Source organism: Salminus brasiliensis, chromosome 14 (assembly GCF_030463535.1).
Source record: "Salminus brasiliensis chromosome 14, fSalBra1.hap2, whole genome shotgun sequence".
Taxonomy (NCBI): domain Eukaryota; kingdom Metazoa; phylum Chordata; class Actinopteri; order Characiformes; family Bryconidae; genus Salminus; species Salminus brasiliensis.
The window spans coordinates 26370340-26392970 of NC_132891.1; the positions used below are offsets into that span (position 1 = coordinate 26370340).

General features: G+C 38.1%; 1 protein-coding gene across 6 annotated transcripts in view; it reads right to left on the bottom strand.

Moving 5' to 3' along the window:
• LOC140577341 (Fc receptor-like protein 5) overlaps positions 1-22631 on the bottom strand; it is a 32607-nt gene that overhangs the window by 4320 nt on the left and 5656 nt on the right. For 3 of the 6 annotated variants that reach the window (XM_072697271.1, XM_072697267.1, XM_072697266.1), the window contains exons 3-20: positions 18224-18505; positions 17862-18128; positions 16723-17004; positions 16359-16625; positions 14454-14735; positions 14089-14355; positions 12184-12465; positions 11820-12086; positions 9908-10189; positions 9545-9811; positions 8214-8489; positions 6865-6966; positions 6714-6770; positions 6345-6404; positions 5700-5762; positions 4767-4811; positions 4616-4660; positions 106-156 (exon numbers count right to left, since the gene is read on the bottom strand). In XM_072697271.1, the coding sequence (XP_072553372.1) occupies positions 113-156; positions 4616-4660; positions 4767-4811; positions 5700-5762; positions 6345-6404; positions 6714-6770; positions 6865-6966; positions 8214-8489; positions 9545-9811; positions 9908-10189; positions 11820-12086; positions 12184-12465; positions 14089-14355; positions 14454-14735; positions 16359-16625; positions 16723-17004; positions 17862-18128; positions 18224-18505 (3437 nt within the window). In that variant the 3' untranslated portion in view covers positions 106-112. The remainder of the gene's footprint in view (positions 1-105; positions 157-4615; positions 4661-4766; positions 4812-5699; positions 5763-6344; positions 6405-6713; positions 6771-6864; positions 6967-8213; positions 8490-9544; positions 9812-9907; positions 10190-11819; positions 12087-12183; positions 12466-14088; positions 14356-14453; positions 14736-16358; positions 16626-16722; positions 17005-17861; positions 18129-18223; positions 18506-22631) is intronic. The other 3 variants (XM_072697268.1, XM_072697269.1, XM_072697270.1) reach the window with 3 other exon arrangements.

The window sequence follows — 22631 nt, forward strand, 5'->3', positions numbered from 1 at the left end:
GTCAGAGGAAAGTGTGCTTTCCTAATCAGGAGCTGATTTGCTAATCAGGCATAAAAACAAATCAAAACATGGTACAAATGAATTAAAATCTATCATATGTTTTACCTTGAGTTTAGGAAATTAGATCATCTTCTTCAGGCAAAGGTTGTGCCACAGCTTAAGATAAAAGAAAATCAAAGTCAGTTAACATAGTATTTGTGTGCAAAAAAATAAGATACACTTATCACATTATTTATGCTGTAACACAATTATGTATTACATTATTTGTTATTTTGGATTACAGTTGCTCAGAACTGTAAAAAAAAACTGTTTAAATCTTAAAAACCTTGAACCTAAGTAAGAAAAGAAGAATTTGTTATATTTTAGGATAAAATATGACTGGACACAAGACTGGAAGAGATAAGATATTTCTCACTTTCACAGTTTTGAACTGTGCTAAAATCATTTTAAAGAATACAATAGTGTCAAAACATTATTGTATCTATATTCATTATTTAATCTCTATTTATAGATAATTGTTTGCCCCTGCAATTTGTTTAGTTTTTTTCTGGTGTATGTGCCTGAAAGTGCCTGTTTAATTATGGCGTGTTCACAGTGTGGCATATATAGTTCAAACTCTCTTTTAACCACTAGTAGTAATGATAGTTGTGTTTGTGCAAAATATCAGCTAGTTAGTTCTCTGGTGGTTAAAGTGGGCCAGCTAGAGATGTGCAGGATTCACTGATAGCAGCCCCTAATGCCTCAAGGACAGCTAGTGCCCCCTTGACTGCAGCGTTAGAGTCATCACAGAAGGGCGAATGAGTGACGTCTCAGGCCGCATAGCCGGAAAGGTAAGGCTAATGCTAGCGCTCAGGCCAAATCTAGCCTACCAGAACACAACTAAATCAATTTACACATTACTGTAATCACATCTTGGATTTAGATTTGGCTCTGGGAGTTAGCATTAAGAAAATAAATATTAATGTTAAAAGATCAATAGTCTCAGAGTTACAGCTTAGTAACTATGTTACTGCTTTTCCTACCACAGTATTTTAACACATCTGCACATTTAAAATAAACTAATCAAACAAGAACAATTTAAATAGCTCAACACTAATATACTAATAACTAATATAACAAGTAGTTTCTCCCAATTCATCACAAAATGCCACAGTTTCAGAATTATTCAACCCGCGTCTTTAGAATTTTAGCCCATTCCTCACAGGCAGTGGCTTTGCATGTTGCAAGAACCTTCTTCAGATCCCACAAAAACGCTTCCTTCTGCAAGGAAGCTCGAGCTTGGGCACCATTGGACCTTCCAACAAGACAATTTTCCCAAACATACCTTGAAGTCCTTGAAGTCTTCTTCTGGACTTACCAACAAATGTTGTTTTTTTTTTGTAATTTCCTCATTGACAAAATTATTTAACCCCTTAAAAATTACCACTCTCAAGAACGTTTTAAATAAGGTGTTTTTTTAACCAGGCATTGAAAGCATCTGTAGATGTAAACAGAACCATAACAAGCAGCAATTAAGGAGATATAAAGGACTGAGAAACTTAGTCGTGTCTTTGCTACATGGTGAAGTCCAGGGAATGGTCAAAGAAGTCAAGAGAGGAGGTAATTTCTCTTCATAAACAAGGATATGAATATAAAAAGATAGCAAAGACATTAAACATTTCAAGAGTCACAATTGGAAGCAAGTTTAAAGCTAAAGGCACAGTGGACACGCTACCTAGGCATGGCAGAAAGAGGATGCTGACAGTGACTGCTGTCCAGAACTTAAAACGAAAGGTAGATAGAAATCCCTGGCTGACAGCTCAGGAACTGTGACAGGACTTATCAGATGGAGGTACTCAGGGTTCGACCCAGACAATAAGAGGCACACTGTGAGATGAAAGCCTCCGTGCCAGAACACCCGGCCACACACCCCTGCTGACTCCAAAGCACAAGAAAAGTCGACTCCAGTATGCCAAAAACCATGTGGACAAACCAGAATACTGTTCTCTGGAGTGACAAGACAAAAAAAAACTCTTTTGGCCTATAGCTCAACGATATGTCTGGAGGAGGAAGAACGAGGCCTGTACAGAAAATAACACCTTGCCTACTGTGAAGCATGGTGGTGGGTCAGTCATGCTCTGGGGCTTGTTCGCTGCTAGGTACAGGAAATCTCCACCCTGTGGAAGGCACCATGAATTCAGTTAACTAATAGGAGATCTTGGGTGTAAATGTCATGCAGTCAGTGACAAAGCTGAAACTTGGGAGACATTGAACCTTCAAACAGTACAACGATCCCAAGCATGCCTCTAATTCTACTATGGCTTTGTTGCAAAGGAAGGGCTGGTAGATTCTGGAGTGGCCATCCCATAGAAAATCTCTGGTGGGACTGGTGGGAAGAAGGTAGTTGCAGCACGCAAGCCCAAGAATGTCAATGAACTGGAGGCCTTTGCCCATGTGGAATGGGCTATGATATCTGACGATCACTGAAAGAAGCTGTTTCAGGTCTGCAAAACATTATTACTGCCAAAGGGAGTTGTACTAAGTACTAATGATGTATGTGACTTAGGGTTTGAATACTTTTGTCAATGAGGAAATCACAAAAAGGACTTTTATTGGTATATTAGAAAAATATTGTAATTGAAATTGAATTTGTTTATTATACAAATATTATATATTGATCTAATTGTGATTAAAATGTAAAACTTTCTAAAACACTTTACTGCAGTGTGGGTTAAATAATTGTATATATGGGCTAAGGAACTCTCCCAGAATCTGGTGTCTATTTTTGCATTATGTTTGCAGCAGGTCATAACAGTAAAAGGGTGTTCTATGAAGTACTATAGAAGCTTGTCCTGAAAGGGTAAAACAATTCTGAACTTGCAGTAGTCAGAAAGTGGCATTTTAATTTGTTTTTTTCTTAGATTGTTTTACTGCTAACAGCTTAACTTTGCTAATAAACCTAATTTGCAATGGGTGTTGCGAATATAAAGCCAGAGTGTGGTGAGTACAGTTTGCCACACAATCAAAGGATTCCTGGAAACTGGAGAAAACTGAAGAGGTCTGAAACAGGAAGAGGTCTAAGAGACTCAACGCTTGTGAGATAAGTGGCTCACTTGACAAAGCCTTGTTGCAACACTTAACACTGGGCCAAGTCTCAGTTTTAACTGTGAAGCTGCAGGATTGACAGGTCGAGTAGCCGTAAGAATTGTTAAGATTGCAACACAAGAAAAGCAGGCTTGCCTGGGCCATGCAACACAATCATTGGACTACTTGAAAAAGTGGGGAGTGCATGTGTATGTGCACAATACATATAATGCACCACAAAATATTCTCACCCCTGCCTTTCTTTCAGAAAATTCACTACTTCCCCCAGAACACTGAAGCAGTTACAAATACTTTGGTATTTACATGTTTATTTCTTTGGTTGCATTGGAACAACACAAAAAGGCAAGAAAAAAGACAAATCTCATACTAATCTACACAGAACTCCAGAAATGGACTGGACACAATCATTGGCACTCTTAATATTAAACTTAATATGTGGTAGCACACCTTTTGGAAATCAATAACGCTACTGAAATTTTGAACCACTCCTGCCAACTGATCCAGGTCCATCAGGTTTGAAGCATGTCATATCCCTAACTGCTGCTTTTAAGTCTCTCCAAAGATGTTCTATAAGGCTTATATGTGGACTCATTGCTGGCCATTTCAGGACTCTTCAACAGTTTTTCTCTCTGAATGCCTCATTTTATTTTCTGTAAATGGTACAATGATGTTTGGTCTCATCTGTCGACAGGACATTCTCTGAGAGGGATAGTGGCTTTCTCAAATAAGTTCTTGCAAACTCCAGTCTGCCATTTTTATGTCTCTGTGTCAACAGTGGTATCCTCATGTTGCTCTTTAAAACTGCCATTAAAATGCTATCTTATACTTATTACAATTATTAAACTAATTACACTCTCTGTATTGAAATATGCAGTTGGTCAGTGTTCCTTAAGCACTGAGGATATCTATGATGTGCTCAGAAAAGTATAAGCCACCATTTGAACAATTCTTCAAGACTACAGGGTGGGCCATTTATATGGATACACCTATATAAAATGGGAATGGTTGGTGATATTAACTTCCTGTTTGTGGCACATTAGTATATGGGAGGGGGAAAACTTTTCAAGATGGGTGGTGACCATGGTGGCCATTTTGAAGTCGGCTATTTTGGATCCAACTTTAGTTTTTTCAATGGGAAGAGGGTCATGTGACACATCAAACTTATCGAGAATTTCACAAGAAATTCTCAATCGTAGTCTTCCATATTTTTTTCTCTTCTGTCCATGCCAGACAGGTGAACATTAAGATATTTGGAAAATGATTTGTAGCCCTGTGTTTGGTAATAAACTTTTCCACAATTTGCTCCTTCTTTGTTTCTCTCAGTAAAGCATGTATAATAACTGAGATATAACACTTATGTTAAGTAGCACATATGAATTAGCCTATTCTAACTAGCTATGGCTTTTCTTGGGTAAATAGCAAAGCACTTTGTAAGTCGCTCTGGATAAGAGCGTCTGCTAAATACCGTAAATGTAAATGTAAATGTAATTAAACAAAAACAAACAAACCAAAAATTACAAGGACAAATCACCTTTTGATTGTAATCCATCTTTTTCTTTCAATGCAGATTTTTCAACTTGAAGTAAAAGTAAAGAGGAATTAGTAGTTGCAGTTTATTGGCTATATTCTGAGATAGAATTTCATACAAAATTGATATCAAAATATTAATCACAAATAAATACCTTTAAATGAAGTAAAACCTCCATTCTCTTTATATGGAATCACATCTACTTGTAATAAATAAAAAGTTAGCATTTATACCATATATAAGTGTGTAAAATCTACAGCTGAGTAAAAGGTACTCAATGTAATGTCATGAAATAAAACAAGGACACCCATTAAATCTTTTAACATATATAAACATTTGAGCATAATTTAAACAATATTAAGAGACAGAGGTAATAGAACTACACAGGTTACATAAAACTGTCTTTTAATTTAAATAATTTGTAACATGTAATTTTCTTGTGAAGGAAAAGACAGGGCACCTTAAGACTTAAAGCTGGTATCTCCTTCTTCGGCTGAAAGAATCTCAATTACATGTTCCCTATTGTCTACCAGTCTCTGGCATTAACTGGGAGAAAGTTGTTCCCACTCCTTCGTGGAGAATTCTTTTAGCTGTGTTTTAGCTGCTGTCTCTTTCTTATGGAAAATGCACATACTTTGACATCAGCTGTGGCAAGAGCTACATGTAGGTCCTGTGATGACTTCTTAATGTATCTTGCGATCTGCTTTTCGGCTGTTGTTGCTAGGACGGCTTCACTTGGACATGTTGGCAGTTGTTTTAACATTCAAATTTGTTTTTTGTAAAGTAGAATGGCTGGTTTCTAATTGAGATCTTTTAAAATCCCGTCCCAGATTCATATGCTGCTATGACCTTCTTTCCGAAGGCCTCAGAGAGCTCTTTGAATCTTCATGATGACCCCAATCACTTCTACAGTCATACTACATATTTTTTTTAATTCTGTTTTTCCAGTTTAATTTGTTTAGTTACATTACCTCATCTCTCAGTATTCAAATGAGGATCAAATGTCCATGTTTAAATATGTTTAAAAATACAATACATGCTTTAAACTGATTAAGCTGGCATTGTATCCCAAATGACAATGTCTTACCTTTCATCTGATCCGAAACTGCAGTCACTGCATCATTGAGTAGCACTATACTCTCATTATGTTCTGAATTAAAATATAATAAAAACAGTCAGTAATATAAATCAAAATGGTTAAAATACAATGAAAAAAGAACAAGCAGAAAGGTGATCCAGATGGACCTTTATAAGCTTTTGCTGTAATAGTTGACATAACACAAATAAATTGGATAATGAGTCTTCTTCATAGTTTCTTTAAATCAGAGAGACATACAAGAGTCATGAACTCAGGGCCCCACTTTTTTGGTTTTGTTTGTACACATATTGCCAGCTAGATGGAGCTGTGCAACTGGACTAGAATGCAACAGCTTTTTATTCCCCCCCCCCCTTTTCTCACAGTGCTCTTTTACCCATCTCCTAACTTTAACCTAAAACTGTGTTCAACTAAAAGTTGAAGAAAATCTTTATTTATCACAAATGTAATTCCTTTGTGATAAATAAATTAAGCTTCCTTTATTGTTGCTATATTATCTATCTACCAAAGTCTCTTTTAAGTATTGCATCACATTTTACAGCTGCTACAGTATTATCAAATTCTAAGACTATTTAAAGACTAAGGCTTAAAGGACCATAATAAAGCAAATTTCACAATCCAAAGGCTATACAGCACCTTCCTTATCAAGTGGAGGTCCGTTTTCTTTCAGATATTCATGTAAGGGTGAGCTAGTTTCTGTGAAAAAAAAAACAGAAAACTATTCCTGTAAAAAAATCATGTGTGTGTGTGTGTGTATGTGTGTACTGAAACTGCTCTTTAAAAAATGGTTTGTCCGTTCAACCGAAAAAAGCCCTAATATTTTATGTAGAAACAAGCAATTGAACTGTTTTTTTTTTCAGCTAAAAAACTTTGCATCTGCTTCATTTACTCGAGTTGAATAAACCCAGTTCAATTGCTTGTTACCACATAAAGTATTTTCTTTTAGGCTAAATGGACAAAGCACTGGAATTCATTACATAACAACATCAACAAGTGGAAACCTACCTCTCTTTAATTCTGTCATTGAAAAAAACAAGTCCTGCTTCACTGGCTCTTTCATTTCTAGTGATTAAAAAAATAGAATTTAATATTTATATAATAATTAAAGTTAAAATAAAATACTTCCACAACTGAAATATTTTTAAAATGGTCATACCTTTTTTGCGAGTGAATCTCAAAACTATACACCCAATGATCAGCAAGACAATACTGCAGACAATACATCCAGAAAAGGCGAGCAGGACCTTTCGTTTTAAGACTGTAATTATGAAAACATTTTAGATGTATATATATATACACACACACACACATATATATATATATATATATATATATATATATATATATATATATATATATATATATATATATATATACACACACACACATATATCTCTGAAGATGAAGATAATCACTTCACCTGTCAATGGTGTTATGGCTGATCAGTGTGTACTGCATCCTTAATACAGTGTTATGCTCAAATTCTCTTTGAGCTCTTTAGAACAACCTATTCGTTTAATTTCTTCTTATCGTCTTCTTCTCTTCTCTCGAATTTTACAGCTATTTTTCACCTAATGCCAATTAACTCACCTGTTCATAGCTCTCTCAAGCACTAGCAATGCTCCAGACACTAGGGGGGTGAGGACTAGCACATGCCTGTTCTGATACATGCAAAGCCAGCCACCGCTGCTTTTCGAACTGCCACCATTGCAGCATCACCAGGCAGCCGACACAGAGGAAAGTGCCAGGTACACAGCTCTGCCACACAAGATGCTGGCCAACATCGTATTTAGAGTGATGAGGGGGGATTTCAGGGCTTCATGACTTGGGATTAGAACTTGCGACCCCGGGGCCATAATGGCAGTCCAATAGACCACAGAGCCAATTGAAGCTCAGAACAACCTATTCTTTCAAAAATGCTAGACATTCCCAAATCAGTGAACTCTATTCAGGCAAGTTCTCCGGCTCCCTGTTCCACCTTCTCTTAAATCATGTCTTAAATTCATGTCTGTGAATTCAGAGACTATAATAAATTATTCTATGTCCTAATGGTACCAGTCTGCCCCTACCAAGGCTGATATCATGCTTAAAACACTCCATACACTAGCTATAGTCTGGGTATATGTTTAAACTAGCCACCTGGGAACGCCACCTGGAAGCGCCACCAGGGTACGCCAGTTTTAAGGCTTTTCCTTCAGTCTTTCAGAGTGAAGGCTAAGCCAAAAGTGGATGTGTTTATCCACAGTATCAGAAAGAGGCATTATTGAGTGTGTGAAAGCTGAAACACCTGTGTTTGGAGATGTCTTGTGTTCACACATGGATCTGTAAGAAGCTTGATTTTATGCACCTGTAGCACCGGGACTGTAGGAAATCCCTGAATTCAGTGGTTAAGAGGTGTGTCCCAATACTTGTGTCCATATAGTATACATATAACAAAGCACACTGATTGCTTCCATTAATGTAGATACAAGAAGGTTCAATCTAAGCCTTTAATACATGACTCACCAATGTTATTAGCTTTGAAACCCTCACTAAAGGAAGAGTAAAGTGGCCGCTCTGTCCGGTTGCCCCTGCATTTGTATTCACTCTTGAAGGTCTCTTCCGTGGCTTTTACGTTGTATGTGTCCACAGGTACAGTCTCTTCAAACACACCATCCTTGTACCAGGAGTAGTTCCATGATCCAAATGTATCATTTTGAACCTCACATTTCAGAGTCAGACTGTCCACAGACATGATATCAGACCAGCTAGTCTGCAGAGTAAGCACAGCTAGTGGACGGGCTAAAAAGGATAAAAAATATAATAATAATAATAATAATAATAATAATAAAACAGTAAAAAAGACAGTAAGTCCATATTATTTTTAAAATTCCCAAGCAAATGTAATAGACACAACATGGATTTCTTAATGAGAACTAGAACAGTAAATGGGAAGTTTGCACATGTTTTGCACATAGGATTAAAAGAATATTACCGGTTGTGTTTATGTCAACATGATTTGTAATAATTTCATCCTAAACTCTGGATTATCATAGACATTCATATACTAATCAGGGTTATTATTATCTTATTATAATTATCTTTCTTATTATGGTTAAATCATGACTTACTTCATGTTGAGCTTTAACCCCACAAATGTCTATTCAATTTTATTAATTGCACAGGCTGATCAAGCTGTCCTTTAAACATACAAATGTTTGTAGACACCCTATCTAAACAGTGCATTCAGCTACTTTAAGTTGCACCCATTGCTGGCACATATGCACACACATACAGCTTGTACAGAATTGCCAGTAGAATAGGACTGTCCGAAGCAGATAAACATGAACCTATTGACACCATGCCTAATGTCAGATGTGGGTTAGAGGGGTGTGAAGCCCACCCAGCATTGAGCTGTGGAGCAGTGGAACTGTGATTTCTGAAATGCTGGTGCACCATAAGTTTCAGAGATGGGGATGAAGTGGGGTGGTAATCATCCAACATCCTGACCTCACTAATGCTCTTGTCGCTAAGTGCAATCAAATGCTCCAACATCTAGTAGAAAGTCCTCCATGGTCAGTAGCAACAGTTACTCCGACAAAAGCAGGCTAATTTTTTTTAATACCCTTAATTTCAGAAGAAACAGTAAAATAGAGTATGTATATTGTAAATATATTCAGCGTTTATTTCATGTAATACTAGTTAGAATACAGTGCAAAAACAATAACGATCCACCCAATCATTTGTCAGCATATTTAGCTATATAAGATTTCTATTATATAATGGATTTAGATTAGACACCCTGCTTTACAGTCTCTACATACTCCAAAACATGTCACAAAGAGGATTGAGCTTACCATAAACAGTCAATACAAATTCTGTGCTTTTAACTCTGGTCAATGGTCTGCCTTGAAGCTCTGTTTGACAGGTGTAAGGTCCCTCATTTTCTTTTTTAATGGAGGAGATGGAAAGAGTATTTTCTTTTCCTGCATCAGCTGTATTTTGGAACCATGCATATTCCCAGCCTGTAGATTTGTCTGGACTTTCACATTTCAGAGCCACATTTTCACCAGAAAAGACATTTTTCCATCCAGAAATCAGAATTATATTTGGTTGAGGGGGTCCTAGGAGAAAAAAAAATTACATTTGTTTAAACATGCAGAACTATCAGTGCCCCAGAAATCTGTACTAAAAATAGAACACAAACAAATGTATCTTACTTTTTATGGTTAAATCATGATTTATTTCATATTTGTTGTTATTGTCTCCTCTTTTCACTTGACACACATATGTGCCATTGTGTGAGAGTTCGGCAGTGTTAATAATGTAGCTGGGCGTGCTGGTGTCACTGTTCAACTGTTGTGATTTATTTGGGATCTTGTACCAGTAATATTTCCAATCAGAAGACTGTTCCTGAACTTCACAGGTGAGGGTAACCTGTTCTCCAGTATAGATCACATTGAAATCGGGTCTTTGTTTAAGTAGTAAAGTAGGTTGTCCTGCTGCAAAGTAGGATAAAAGAATTATTTAAAGTAATAACAAATAATAAAATATACTTACGATGACAGATTTATATTTAAAAGAAAAAAACACAAATGTAATTTCACTGCAAGTCTGTTCAATTTTAGTGCTGTGCTTAAAACATACACTATATGCCAAACTGTTTGTCCTATCTAATCGTCCTATCTAATCAGTGCATTCAGCTACTTTAAGTTGCAGCCATTGCTGGCACAGATGGGTAAATGCACACACACACAGCTTGTAGAGAAGTATTGCCAATCGAATAGGACTGTCTGAAGCAGATAAACATGAACCTACTGACACCATGCCTAATGCCAGATGTGGGTTAGAGTGGTGTGAAGCCCACCCAGCTTGGAGCTGTGGAGCAGTGGAACTGTGATTTCTGGAATGATGGTGCGCCATCCAATACTTTTGGGATAAGTTTCAGAGATGGGGATGAAGTGGGGTGGTAATCATACTACATCCTGACCTCACTAATGCTCTTGTCACTAAATGCAATTAAATCCTCACAGCAATGCTCCAACATCTAGTAGAAAGTCCTCCATGGTCAGTAGCGACATTTATTTCAACAAAAGCAAAAAAAAAACTTTTTTAATACCCTTGATTTCAGAAGAAAAAGTAAATAAGCATGTGTCCTAAATAGAATATGTGTAGTATGTCAGGCCCTCGTTATCATGCCCTCCCCTGGGGTGATCCCGGGCTGCCGTCCACAGGCCCATATAAGGACTTCCACCTCACTTCCTGTTCATTTGTGTTGATTCCGGTTCATTTGTGTTTGTTTGTGTTCATGAGTTGCACCTGGAACTGGGAGCATTTAAGTAGCTCCATGACGGCTACTCCTGGCCGTGAATTGAATCTCCAGGAATCTCCCTGACTCTCCGTGATTCCCCACGCGTTGGTGGCGTGTTCAGGTTGGCAAGTGATCCGTTCTTAGTCAAGAAATATCATAGTCTGATTCGAGAGGCAAGCGTGTTGCGTTCACTTCCCACTCATGTTCCTAGGCGACCCCAGCTCGAGGCAGTCACAAGATACTCAGGGTTGGCTTGCCTCATTATCTAGTCAGGAAGCTGGCTCTCCAGCTACCCCTGTGTGTTCACAGAGCGTGGTTCTGGATCTAGTTTCTAGTTACCCCTGTATCCCATGTGAGGCTTGTGGCATTTTGTTGTACCCCTCCTTAGTTTACTTTCTATTTATTTCTCATTCATCTCCAATTGCTCCCTGTTCCTTCCAATCCCAGGTTTGTTATTTTTGCCATCTTGTTTGTCACGTTCTGTTTTGTTCCTCATTCTGGCCCTTAGTTGCTGCACTTTGTTTTTTCATAACACCTTGTTTTGTTTTCTGTTGGGTTTAATAAACTATCTTGCTTTGTTCCATCTCTGCAAGTGTTCATCACTTCTTGTCTGGCCGTACACGCCATGACATAGTATGAATATATTAGGAGTTTGTTTCATGCTATACTAGTTAGAATAGGGTATAAAAACAATAACGATCCACCCAATCATTTGTCAGCATATTTAGCTATATAAGACTTCTATTATATAATGAATTTAGTCACCCTGCTTTACAGTCTCTACATACTCCAAAACATGTTACAAAGAGGATTGAGCTTACCATAAACAGTCAATACAAATTCTGTGCTTTTTACTCTGGTCAATGGTCTGCCTTGAAGCTCTGTTTGACAGGTGTAAGGTCCCTCATTTTCTTTTTTAATGGAGGAGATGGAAAGAGTATTTTCTTTTCCTGCATCAGCTGTATTTTGGAACCATACATATTTCCAGCCTGTAGATTTGTCTGGACTTTCACATTTCAGAACCACATTTTCACCAGAAAAGACATTTTTCCATCCAGAAATCAGAATTATATTTGGTTGAGGGGGTCCTAGGAGGAAAAAAAAATACATTTGTTTAAACATGCAGAACTATCAAGTGCCCCAGAAATCTGTACTAAAAATAGAACACAAACAAATGTATCTTACTTTTTATGGTTAAATCATGATTTATTTCATATTTGTTGTTATTGTCTCCTCTTTTCACTTGACACACATATGTGCCATTGTGTGAGGGTTTGGCAGCGTTAATAATGTAGCTGGGCGTGCTGGTGTCACTGTTCAACGGTTGTGATTTATTTGGGATCTTGTACCAGTAATATTTCCAATCAGAAGACTGTTCCTGAACTTCACAGGTGAGGGTAACCTGTTCTCCAGTATAGATCACATTGAAATCGGGTCTTTGTTTAAGTAGTAAAGTAGGTTGTCCTGCTGCAAAGAAGGATAAAAGAATTATTTAAAGTAATAACAAATAATAAAATATACTTACGATGACAGATGTATATTTAAAAGAAAAAAACACAAATGTAATTTCACTGCAAGTCTGTTCAATTTTACTGCTGTGCTTAAAACATACACTATATGCCAAACTGTTTGTAGACGTCCTATCTAATCAGTGCATTCAGCTACTTTAGGTTGCAGCCATTGCTGGCACAGATGGGTAAATGCACACAAACACAGCTTGTAGAGAAGTATTGCCATTCAAATAGGACTGTCTGAAGCAGATAAACATGAACCTATTGACACCATGCCTAATGCCAGACGTGGGTTAGAGGGGTGTGAAGCCCACCCAGCTTGGAGCTGTGGAGCAGTGGAACTGTGATTTCTGGAATGATGGTGCGCCATCCAATACTTTTGGGATAAGTTTCAGAGATGGGGATGAAGTGGGGTGGTAATCATACTACATCCTGACCTCACTAATGCTCTTGTCACTAAATGCAATTAAATCCTCACAGCAATGCTCCAACATCTAGTAGAAAGTCCTCCATGGTCAGTAGCGACATTTATTTCAACAAAAGCAAAAAAAAAACTTTTTTAATACCCTTGATTTCAGAAGAAAAAGTAAATAAGCATGTGTCCTAAATAGAATATGTGTAGTATGTCAGGCCCTCGTTATCATGCCCTCCCCTGGGGTGATCCCGGGCTGCCGTCCACAGGCCCATATAAGGAGTTCCACCTCACTTCCTGTTCATTTGTGTTGATTCCGGTTCATTTGTGTTTGTTTGTGTTCATGAGTTGCACCTGGAACTGGGAGCATTTAAGTAGCTCCATGACGGCTACTCCTGGCCGTGAATTGAATCTCCAGGAATCTCCCTGACTCTCCGTGATTCCCCACGCGTTGGTGGCGTGTTCAGGTTGGCAAGTGATCCGTTCTTAGTCAAGAAATATCATAGTCTGATTCGAGAGGCAAGCGTGTTGCGTTCACTTCCCACTCATGTTCCTAGGCGACCCCAGCTCGAGGCAGTCACAAGATACTCAGGGTTGGCTTGCCTCATTATCTAGTCAGGAAGCTGGCTCTCCAGCTACCCCTGTGTGTTCACAGAGCGTGGTTCTGGATCTAGTTTCTAGTTACCCCTGTATCCCATGTGAGGCTTGTGGCATTTTGTTGTACCCCTCCTTAGTTTACTTTCTACTTATTTCTCATTCATCTCCAATTGCTCCCTGTTCCTTCCAATCCCAGGTTTGTTATTTTTGCCATCTTGTTTGTCACGTTCTGTTTTGTTCCTCATTCTGGCCCTTAGTTGCTGCACTTTGTTTTTTCATAACACCTTGTTTTGTTTTCTGTTGGGTTTAATAAACTATCTTGCTTTGTTCCATCTCTGCAAGTGTTCATCACTTCTTGTCTGGCCGTACACGCCATGACATAGTATGAATATATTAGGAGTTTGTTTCATGCTATACTAGTTAGAATAGGGTATAAAAACAATAACGATCCACCCAATCATTTGTCAGCATATTTAGCTATATAAGACTTCTATTATATAATGAATTTAGTCACCCTGCTTTACAGTCTCTACATACTCCAAAACATGTTACAAAGAGGATTGAGCTTACCATAAACAGTCAATACAAATTCTGTGCTTTTTACTCTGGTCAATGGTCTGCCTTGAAGCTCTGTTTGACAGGTGTAAGGTCCCTCATTTTCTTTTTTAATGGAGGAGATGGAAAGAGTATTTTCTTTTCCTGCATCAGCTGTATTTTGGAACCATACATATTTCCAGCCTGTAGATTTGTCTGGACTTTCACATTTCAGAACCACATTTTCACCAGAAAAGACATTTTTCCATCCAGAAATCAGAATTATATTTGGTTGAGGGGGTCCTAGGAGGAAAAAAAAAATACATTTGTTTAAACATGCAGAACTATCAAGTGCCCCAGAAATCTGTACTAAAAATAGAACACAAACAAATGTATCTTACTTTTTATGGTTAAATCATGATTTATTTCATATTTGTTGTTATTGTCTCCTCTTTTCACTTGACACACATATGTGCCATTGTGTGAGAGTTTGGCAGCGTTAATAATGTAGCTGGGCGTGCTGGTGTCACTGTTCAACTGTTGTGATTTATTTGGGATCTTGTACCAGTAATATTTCCAATCAGAAGACTGTTCCTGAACTTCACAGGTGAGGGTAACCTGTTCTCCAGTATAGATCACATTGAAATCGGGTCTTTGTTTAAGTAGTAAAGTAGGTTGTCCTGCTGCAAAGAAGGATAAAAGAATTATTTAAAGTAATAACAAATAATAAAATATACTTACGATGACAGATGTATATTTAAAAGAAAAAAACACAAATGTAATTTCACTGCAAGTCTGTTCAATTTTACTGCTGTGCTTAAAACATACACTATATGCCAAACTGTTTGTAGACGTCCTATCTAATCAGTGCATTCAGCTACTTTAGGTTGCAGCCATTGCTGGCACAGATGGGTAAATGCACACAAACACAGCTTGTAGAGAAGTATTGCCATTCAAATAGGACTGTCTGAAGCAGATAAACATGAACCTATTGACACCATGCCTAATGCCAGACGTGGGTTAGAGGGGTGTGAAGCCCACCTAGCTTGGAGCTGTGGAGCAGAGAAACTGTGATTTCTGGAATGATGGTGCGCCATCCAATACTTTTGGGATAAGTTTCAGAAATGGGGATAAAGTGGGGTGGTAATCATCCAACATCCTGACCTCACTAATGCTCTTGTCACTAAATGCAATTAAATCCTCACAGCAATGCTCCAACATCTAGTAGAAAGTCCTCCATGGTCAGTAGCGACATTTATTTCAACAAAAGCAAAAAAAAACCTTTTTTAATACCCTTGATTTCAGAAGAAAAAGTAAATAAGCATGTGTCCTAAATAGAATATGTGTAGTATGTCAGGCCCTCGTTATCATGCCCTCCCCTGGGGTGATCCCGGGCTGCCGTCCACAGGCCCATATAAGGACTTCCACCTCACTTCCTGTTCATTTGTGTTGATTCCGGTTCATTTGTGTTTGTTTGTGTTCATGAGTTGCACCTGGAACTGGGAGCATTTAAGTAGCTCCATGACGGCTACTCCTGGCCGTGAATTGAATCTCCAGGAATCTCCCTGACTCTCCGTGATTCCCCACGCGTTGGTGGCGTGTTCAGGTTGGCAAGTGATCCGTTCTTAGTCAAGAAATATCATAGTCTGATTCGAGAGGCAAGCGTGTTGCGTTCACTTCCCACTCATGTTCCTAGGCGACCCCAGCTCGAGGCAGTCACAAGATACTCAGGGTTGGCTTGCCTCATTATCTAGTCAGGAAGCTGGCTCTCCAGCTATCCCTGTGTGTTCACAGAGCGTGGTTCTGGATCTAGTTTCTAGTTACCCCTGTATCCCATGTGAGGCTTGTGGCATTTTGTTGTACCCCTCCTTAGTTTACTTTCTACTTATTTCTCATTCATCTCCAATTGCTCCCTGTTCCTTCCAATCCCAGGTTTGTTATTTTTGCCATCTTGTTTGTCACGTTCTGTTTTGTTCCTCATTCTGGCCCTTAGTTGCTGCACTTTGTTTTTTCATAACACCTTGTTTTGTTTTCTGTTGGGTTTAATAAACTATCTTGCTTTGTTCCATCTCTGCAAGTGTTCATCACTTCTTGTCTGGCCGTACACGCCATGACATAGTATGAATATATTAGGAGTTTGTTTCATGCTATACTAGTTAGAATAGGGTATAAAAACAATAACGATCCACCCAATCATTTGTCAGCATATTTAGCTATATAAGACTTCTATTATATAATGAATTTAGTCACCCTGCTTTACAGTCTCTACATACTCCAAAACATGTTACAAAGAGGATTGAGCTTACCATAAACAGTCAATACAAATTCTGTGCTTTTTACTCTGGTCAATGGTCTGCCTTGAAGCTCTGTTTGACAGGTGTAAGGTCCCTCATTTTCTTTTTTAATGGAGGAGATGGAAAGAGTATTTTCTTTTCCTGCATCAGCTGTATTTTGGAACCATACATATTTCCAGCCTGTAGATTTGTCTGGACTTTCACATTTCAGAACCACATTTTCATCAGAAAAGACATTTTTCCATCCAGAAATCAGAATTATATTTGGTTGAGGGGGTCCTAGGAGGAAAAAAAAATACATTTGTTTAAACATGCAGAACTATCAAGTGCCCCAGAAATCTGTACTAAAAATAGAACACAAACAAATGTATCTTACTTTTTATGGTTAAATCATGATTTATTTCATATTTGTTGTTATTGTCTCCTCTTTTCACTTGACACACATATGTGCCATTGTGTGAGAGTTTGGCAGCGTTAATAATGTAGCTGGGCGTGCTGGTGTCACTGTTCAACTGTTGTGATTTATTTGGGATCTTGTACCAGTAATATTTCCAATCAGAAGACTGTTCCTGAACTTCACAGGTGAGGGTAACCTGTTCTCCAGTATAGATCACATTGAAATCGGGTCTTTGTTTAAGTAGTAAAGTAGGTTGTCCTGCTACAAAGTAGGATAGAAGAATTATTTAAAGTAATAAAAAATAATAAAACATACTTACGATGACAGATGTATATTTAAAAGAAAAAAACACAAATGTAATTTCACTGCAAGTCTGTTCAATTTTACTGCTGTGCTTAAAACATACACTATATGCCAAACTGTTTGTAGACGTCTTATCTAATCAGTGCATTCAGCTACTTTAGGTTGCAGCCATTGCTGGCACAGATGGGTAAATGCACACAAACACAGCTTGTAGAGAAGTATTGCCATTCAAATAGGACTGTCTGAAGCAGATAAACATGAATCTATTGACACCATGCCTAATGCCAGACGTGGGTTAGAGGGGTGTGAAGCCCACCCAGCTTGGAGCTGTGGAGCAGTGGAACTGTGATTTCTGGAATGATGGTGCGCCATCCAATACTTTTGGGATAAGTTTCAGAAATGGGGATGAAGTGGGGTGGTAATCATCCAACATCCTGACCTCACTAATGCTCTTGTCGCTAAGTGCAATCAAATGCTCCAACATCTAGTAGAAAGTCCTCCATGGTCAGTAGCAACAGTTACTCCGACAAAAGCAGGCTAAATTTTTTTAATACCCTTAATTTCAGAAGAAACAGTAAAATAGCAGGTGTTCCAATACTTTTGTTCAAATAGAGTATGTATATTGTAAATATATTCAGCGTTTATTTCATGTAATACTAGTTAGAATACAGTGCAAAAACAATAACGATCCACCCGATCATTTGTCAGCATATTTAGCTATATAAGACTTCTATTATATGATGGATTCAGATTAGTCACCCTGCTTTACAGTCTCTACATACTCCAAAACATGTCACAAAGAGGATCAAGCTTACCATAAACAGTAAATGAAAATCCTGTGCTTTTTACTCTGGTCAATGGTCTGCCTTGAAGCTCTGTTTGACAGGTGTAAGGTCCCTCATTTTCTTTTTTAATGGAGGAGATGGAAAGAGTATTTTCTTTTCCTGCATCAGCTGTATTTTGGAACCATGCATATTCCCAGCCTGTAGATTTGTCTGGACTTTCACATTTCAGAGCCACATTTTCACCAGAAAAGACATTTTTCCATCCAGAAATCAAAATTATATTTGGTTGAGGGGGTTCTAGGAGAAAAAAAAATACATTTGTTTAAACATGCAGAACTATCAGTGCCCCAGAAATCTGTACTAAAAATAGAACACAAACAAATGTATCTTACTTTTTATGGTTAAATCATGATTTCCTTCATATTCGTCGTTGTTGTCTCCTCTTTTCACTTGACACACATATGTGCCATTGTGTGAGAGTTCGGCAGCGTTAATAATGTAGCTGGACATGCTGGTGTCACTGTTTAACTGTTGTGATTTATTTGGGATCTTGTACCAGTAATATTTCCAATCAGAAGACTGTTCCTGAACATCACAGGTGAGGGTAACCTGTTCTCCAGTATAGATCACATTGAAATCGGGTCTTTGTTTAAGTAGTAAAGTAGGTTGTCTTGCTGCAAAGAAAGTTAGAAGAATTATTAAAGTAATAATAACAAATAATAAAATGTACAATAAATAAAGGATAAAGGTGCACGTATTCGTCACTGTACAGTGTGGACTGTACAGCGAAATGTGTCCTCCGCATTTAACCCATCGGGTAGTGAACACACACTCACACACACACACGTGTTAGGGGCAGTGAGTACACACACACACCCAGAGCGGTGGGCAGCCAACTCCAGCGCCCGGGGAGCAGAGAGGGTAAAGGGCCTTGCTCAAGGGCCCAACAGTGGCAGCTTGCCGAGCCCGGGAATCGAACCCACAACCCTGTTATCGATATCCCGGTGCTCTAACCGCTGAGCCACCACTGCCCACATATGCCAAATATGTTTATTAGAAACACCACCATGTAATTCATTAAGGGTGATCATATTTTGGTTTTCAAAAAAATGCAGATCATCAAGAAATAAAAGCCAAATCCCAGACGAAATTCCGGCTTTTGTCATTCCACTATTTCTAAGCAGAGGACATGTCCTGGAAAAAGCAGATCACAAGTCAAACCTTCCCTTAAACATATTTATGTTTTTGGCTAAAATATAATGGGCTGTGGCAAAAGGATTCCTATCTCTGGCCAAACTCCTTCCTGGGAAGAGACATGTTACATTTCAGTTATTTGTAAAATCTCTACAGTCGATTTCAGGACGGTTGTCTAGTGAACAATTTTTATGGACAGTTAAATATTTTCTGAATCCCTTTACATGAATGTCAGGATCCATCCCAGTAGGCCTGGCTGGCATAGATTAAGCCATAATATATTGTATGTTATTCCTCACTTAAAATGACTACCAGAAACTTGAAATTACTACTTATAAGTAGCAGCTGAGCCACTCCATATTCAGCAGAATTGTAATTTAAACCTCTAATGTTATCTTAAAATCTTATTTTCATCCTATCTAATATGACCCAGCTATTCGTATGGACATTAAGTCATCCTTTCTGTCCCATATTGTCTCACAGACCATGAAACTTGCGTGCCAGCAAAGTATAAAATTTAAACATTAGGATCAGCATGATAAATTGGATCATATGAACATTTTACAATTTTACCCAGATATTGTATTGGGGGGGGGGGGGGCAAGTGCTTCTTTTAATAAGTAATGTTTGATTAAATGGGATTTTTTTTTTCTGTCAATGACTTTGTAGAAGACATTGAGTTGGCTTTGGCCTTCAGGGATTTCGATGCTTCAGAAGAAACTGACTTCAGTTGACTTCTGACCGATGCTTCAGAAGAAACTGACTTGGTTATGAAACTCATTTGTAAAGCAGACACAGCAAATATGGTTTATGTTGTGTAATAAACTGTTATGATATGTAATAAATTGTTATGAGATGTCTTAGGTTATTCTGATCCTGGGTAATGAGGCTCAGAATACCGACATGTAGCTGATCACAAAGTGGGGGATCAGGTTCAAAGTATCAAGCCAACTGAGGAACATTCTTGTAATCACAGTCTCTGTGATTCTATTATTATTTATTTATATTTACATTTTATTTCATACACTCACCAAGGACACAATTTATTTGAAACAAATAAGACATTCTCATTATTGCAAAACCTATTGAGGTAGCAGATGCTATGTTCAAATTATACACACATGGACAAAATTATTGGTACCCTTCCGCTAATGAAATACACTGAAACTGACAAAAGTAGTAATCAAGAAAAAATCAGACATTGTGTTTGAATTGTGGTTCAACAGAATGCTAATAATAAAAACAACCTAATGAAACTGGCCTGAAAAAAAAGTATGTTAAAGTTTTTTTTGCACAACCTTTTAAGGCAATCACTGCAATCAAGTGATTTATGTAAGTGTCAGTGAGACTTCTGCACCTGTCCACAGGTATTTTTACCCACTCCTCTTGAGCAAACTGCTCCACCTGTCTCAGGTTTAAAGGGTGCCTTCTCCAGACTGCATAATTTGGCTCCTTCCACACTCAATAGGATTTAGATCAGGGCTTATAGAAGACCACTTTAGTATAGTCCAGTGCTTTGCTGGACGTTGATGTTTTTAGCTGTGTGTTTTGGGTCATTATCCTGTTGGAGGACCCATGACTGACAACTCAAGCTGAAACTGGACGGAATGCCTTGAAAGTCTTGAGATTACTCTGTGCCAGATGCAGCAAAGCAGCCCCAAAACACAACCTCTGTGTTTCACAGTGGGTAAAATGTTCTTTTCTTCATGTTATCAAGTGAACGAAGTGATCCATGTGTAGGACCTGAGAGTGAGTGGAGCAAGTGAGTGGGGAGGTGCTTGCTAGTAAGGTTGGGGATCCTTGTAGTTGGGGGGCTTTTTATTTAATTTGCGATGTGCATGTGCGAGGCTTGTGTCTGTGAGTAAAGGGAGTGAGTTGGAGGCCCCTGCATGTAAGGGTGGGGATCCCTGTAGCTGGCAAGGCTCTTCATTCAATTTGTGGCAGCAGCATGGTAAAAGTTTGAGTTTGAGGCATGTTTTAAACGAATGCTAAAACACTGATGCTGAAGTATAACTGACATCCTGGATAATGCTGGTTGAGATTTAGCGTAGCCTTTGCTGGGTAAGCTCAATTTAGTATTTTTATTTCTCTTATTGTATTACTTTTTTTTTGGTCAATATACTTGTCAAGTGTAATATTTATTTTTAATAGTAGAAGTTTGTTTTTTATTAAGTGCAATGTATTTATTTTATGACTTGGCTAATGTTTATGTTTCTGTTTATGTGTAGTGGGCCGTGTCACATTTTTGTTCTTTTTTGACTTTCCCCATATGTATCCACAGAATTGTCTTGATAGTAGCTGAATTTATTTTGCACTTGGCATGGTTTGTGATTTTAGGAACCAAATTGACTTGTGTGGGTTGAAGTTGCACGTGTGTATAATCAGTGTGCTGAGTGTTTTTATGTCAGCTCTATTCATTCTTGTCCCCACAAGTGCTTCTTTTAATAAGTAATGTTTGATTAAATGGGAAAAAAAATTTCTGTCAATGACTTTGTAGAAGACACTGAGTTGGCTTTGGCCTTTAGGGATTTCGATGCTTCATAAGAAACTGACTTAATTTATGAACATTTGGAGGACAATGTGAAGTGTGGTTTCTGTCCAGCAGATTGCGCAAGAATCTCACAAAAATTAAATCTGTTTTAAAAGAAGTTTTTGGGGATGAACGTTCTGTGGCGGTGCTTAAAAAGTTTTTTGTTTTTTTCTTACAAATGAAAACAAAGTGAGTTGGAATCTTTAAGATTTTTCTTATGCTCTTATGGGTTTATCGGAGAATGTGATTCGCTGTAGCCCCGGGGAAGTGCCTGAAAAGTTTTCAGTATCAAAGAGGGGCAAATAGACTCAAATAATGTAAAGAAGGCTGTTGATTATGATCAGTTGTTGGAACAAAGTCCAGAGGACATAAGGTGTTTTTTAGATACTAGCTTAAAAATAAGCACAATCATAGTTTCTTTAAACAGCATTTGAGAAGGGGAGTTGAGTTGCTTCAGGACTGTAACTGACTGGTAATTAAGGCTGCTAATGGGTTAGACCTTCCCTATATAGGTTATTTGGAACTTGACATGACAGTCATGGATAATGCATTGAAAGTCATGGGTGTGCTAGTAACATGAGATTCATCTTGTTTTTTAGGGTGAAGAAATTGACCATAACAGGGCTGATAGAAATGAATATCATTCTCCATTGTCATCAGTTGCTTACTCAACTTGTACCTGCTCAGTTACGACAGGAACAGTGGGAGTTAGGATGGAAGCAGGCTTTTAAGCAAATGTGCTTTGATGAGGTGGAAGAAGTGGGGATGGTAAAAATGGGTACCCAGGTTGTGACAGTTCCTGCAGGCTCAGTCCAGGTAATTGTAGCTGTATCGTTTTGTGGAAGGATAGGAAAAGATTACCAGGTAATGTTTGAATCTAGTGAGCTAGTCATAGATGCTGTAGTGTTACCTGTCCTTACTATTGTTAGGGATGGTAGACTATTAGTCTACCAGGATGTCTGGGTAAATCCTTGGTTGAGGGTGGGAAATTGACAAGAGGATGATGTGGTTAGTGTGTCAACACCATTTAAATAGTTTGCAATAGGGTCAGACCCATCAGCTTTTAGCTGAGTTTG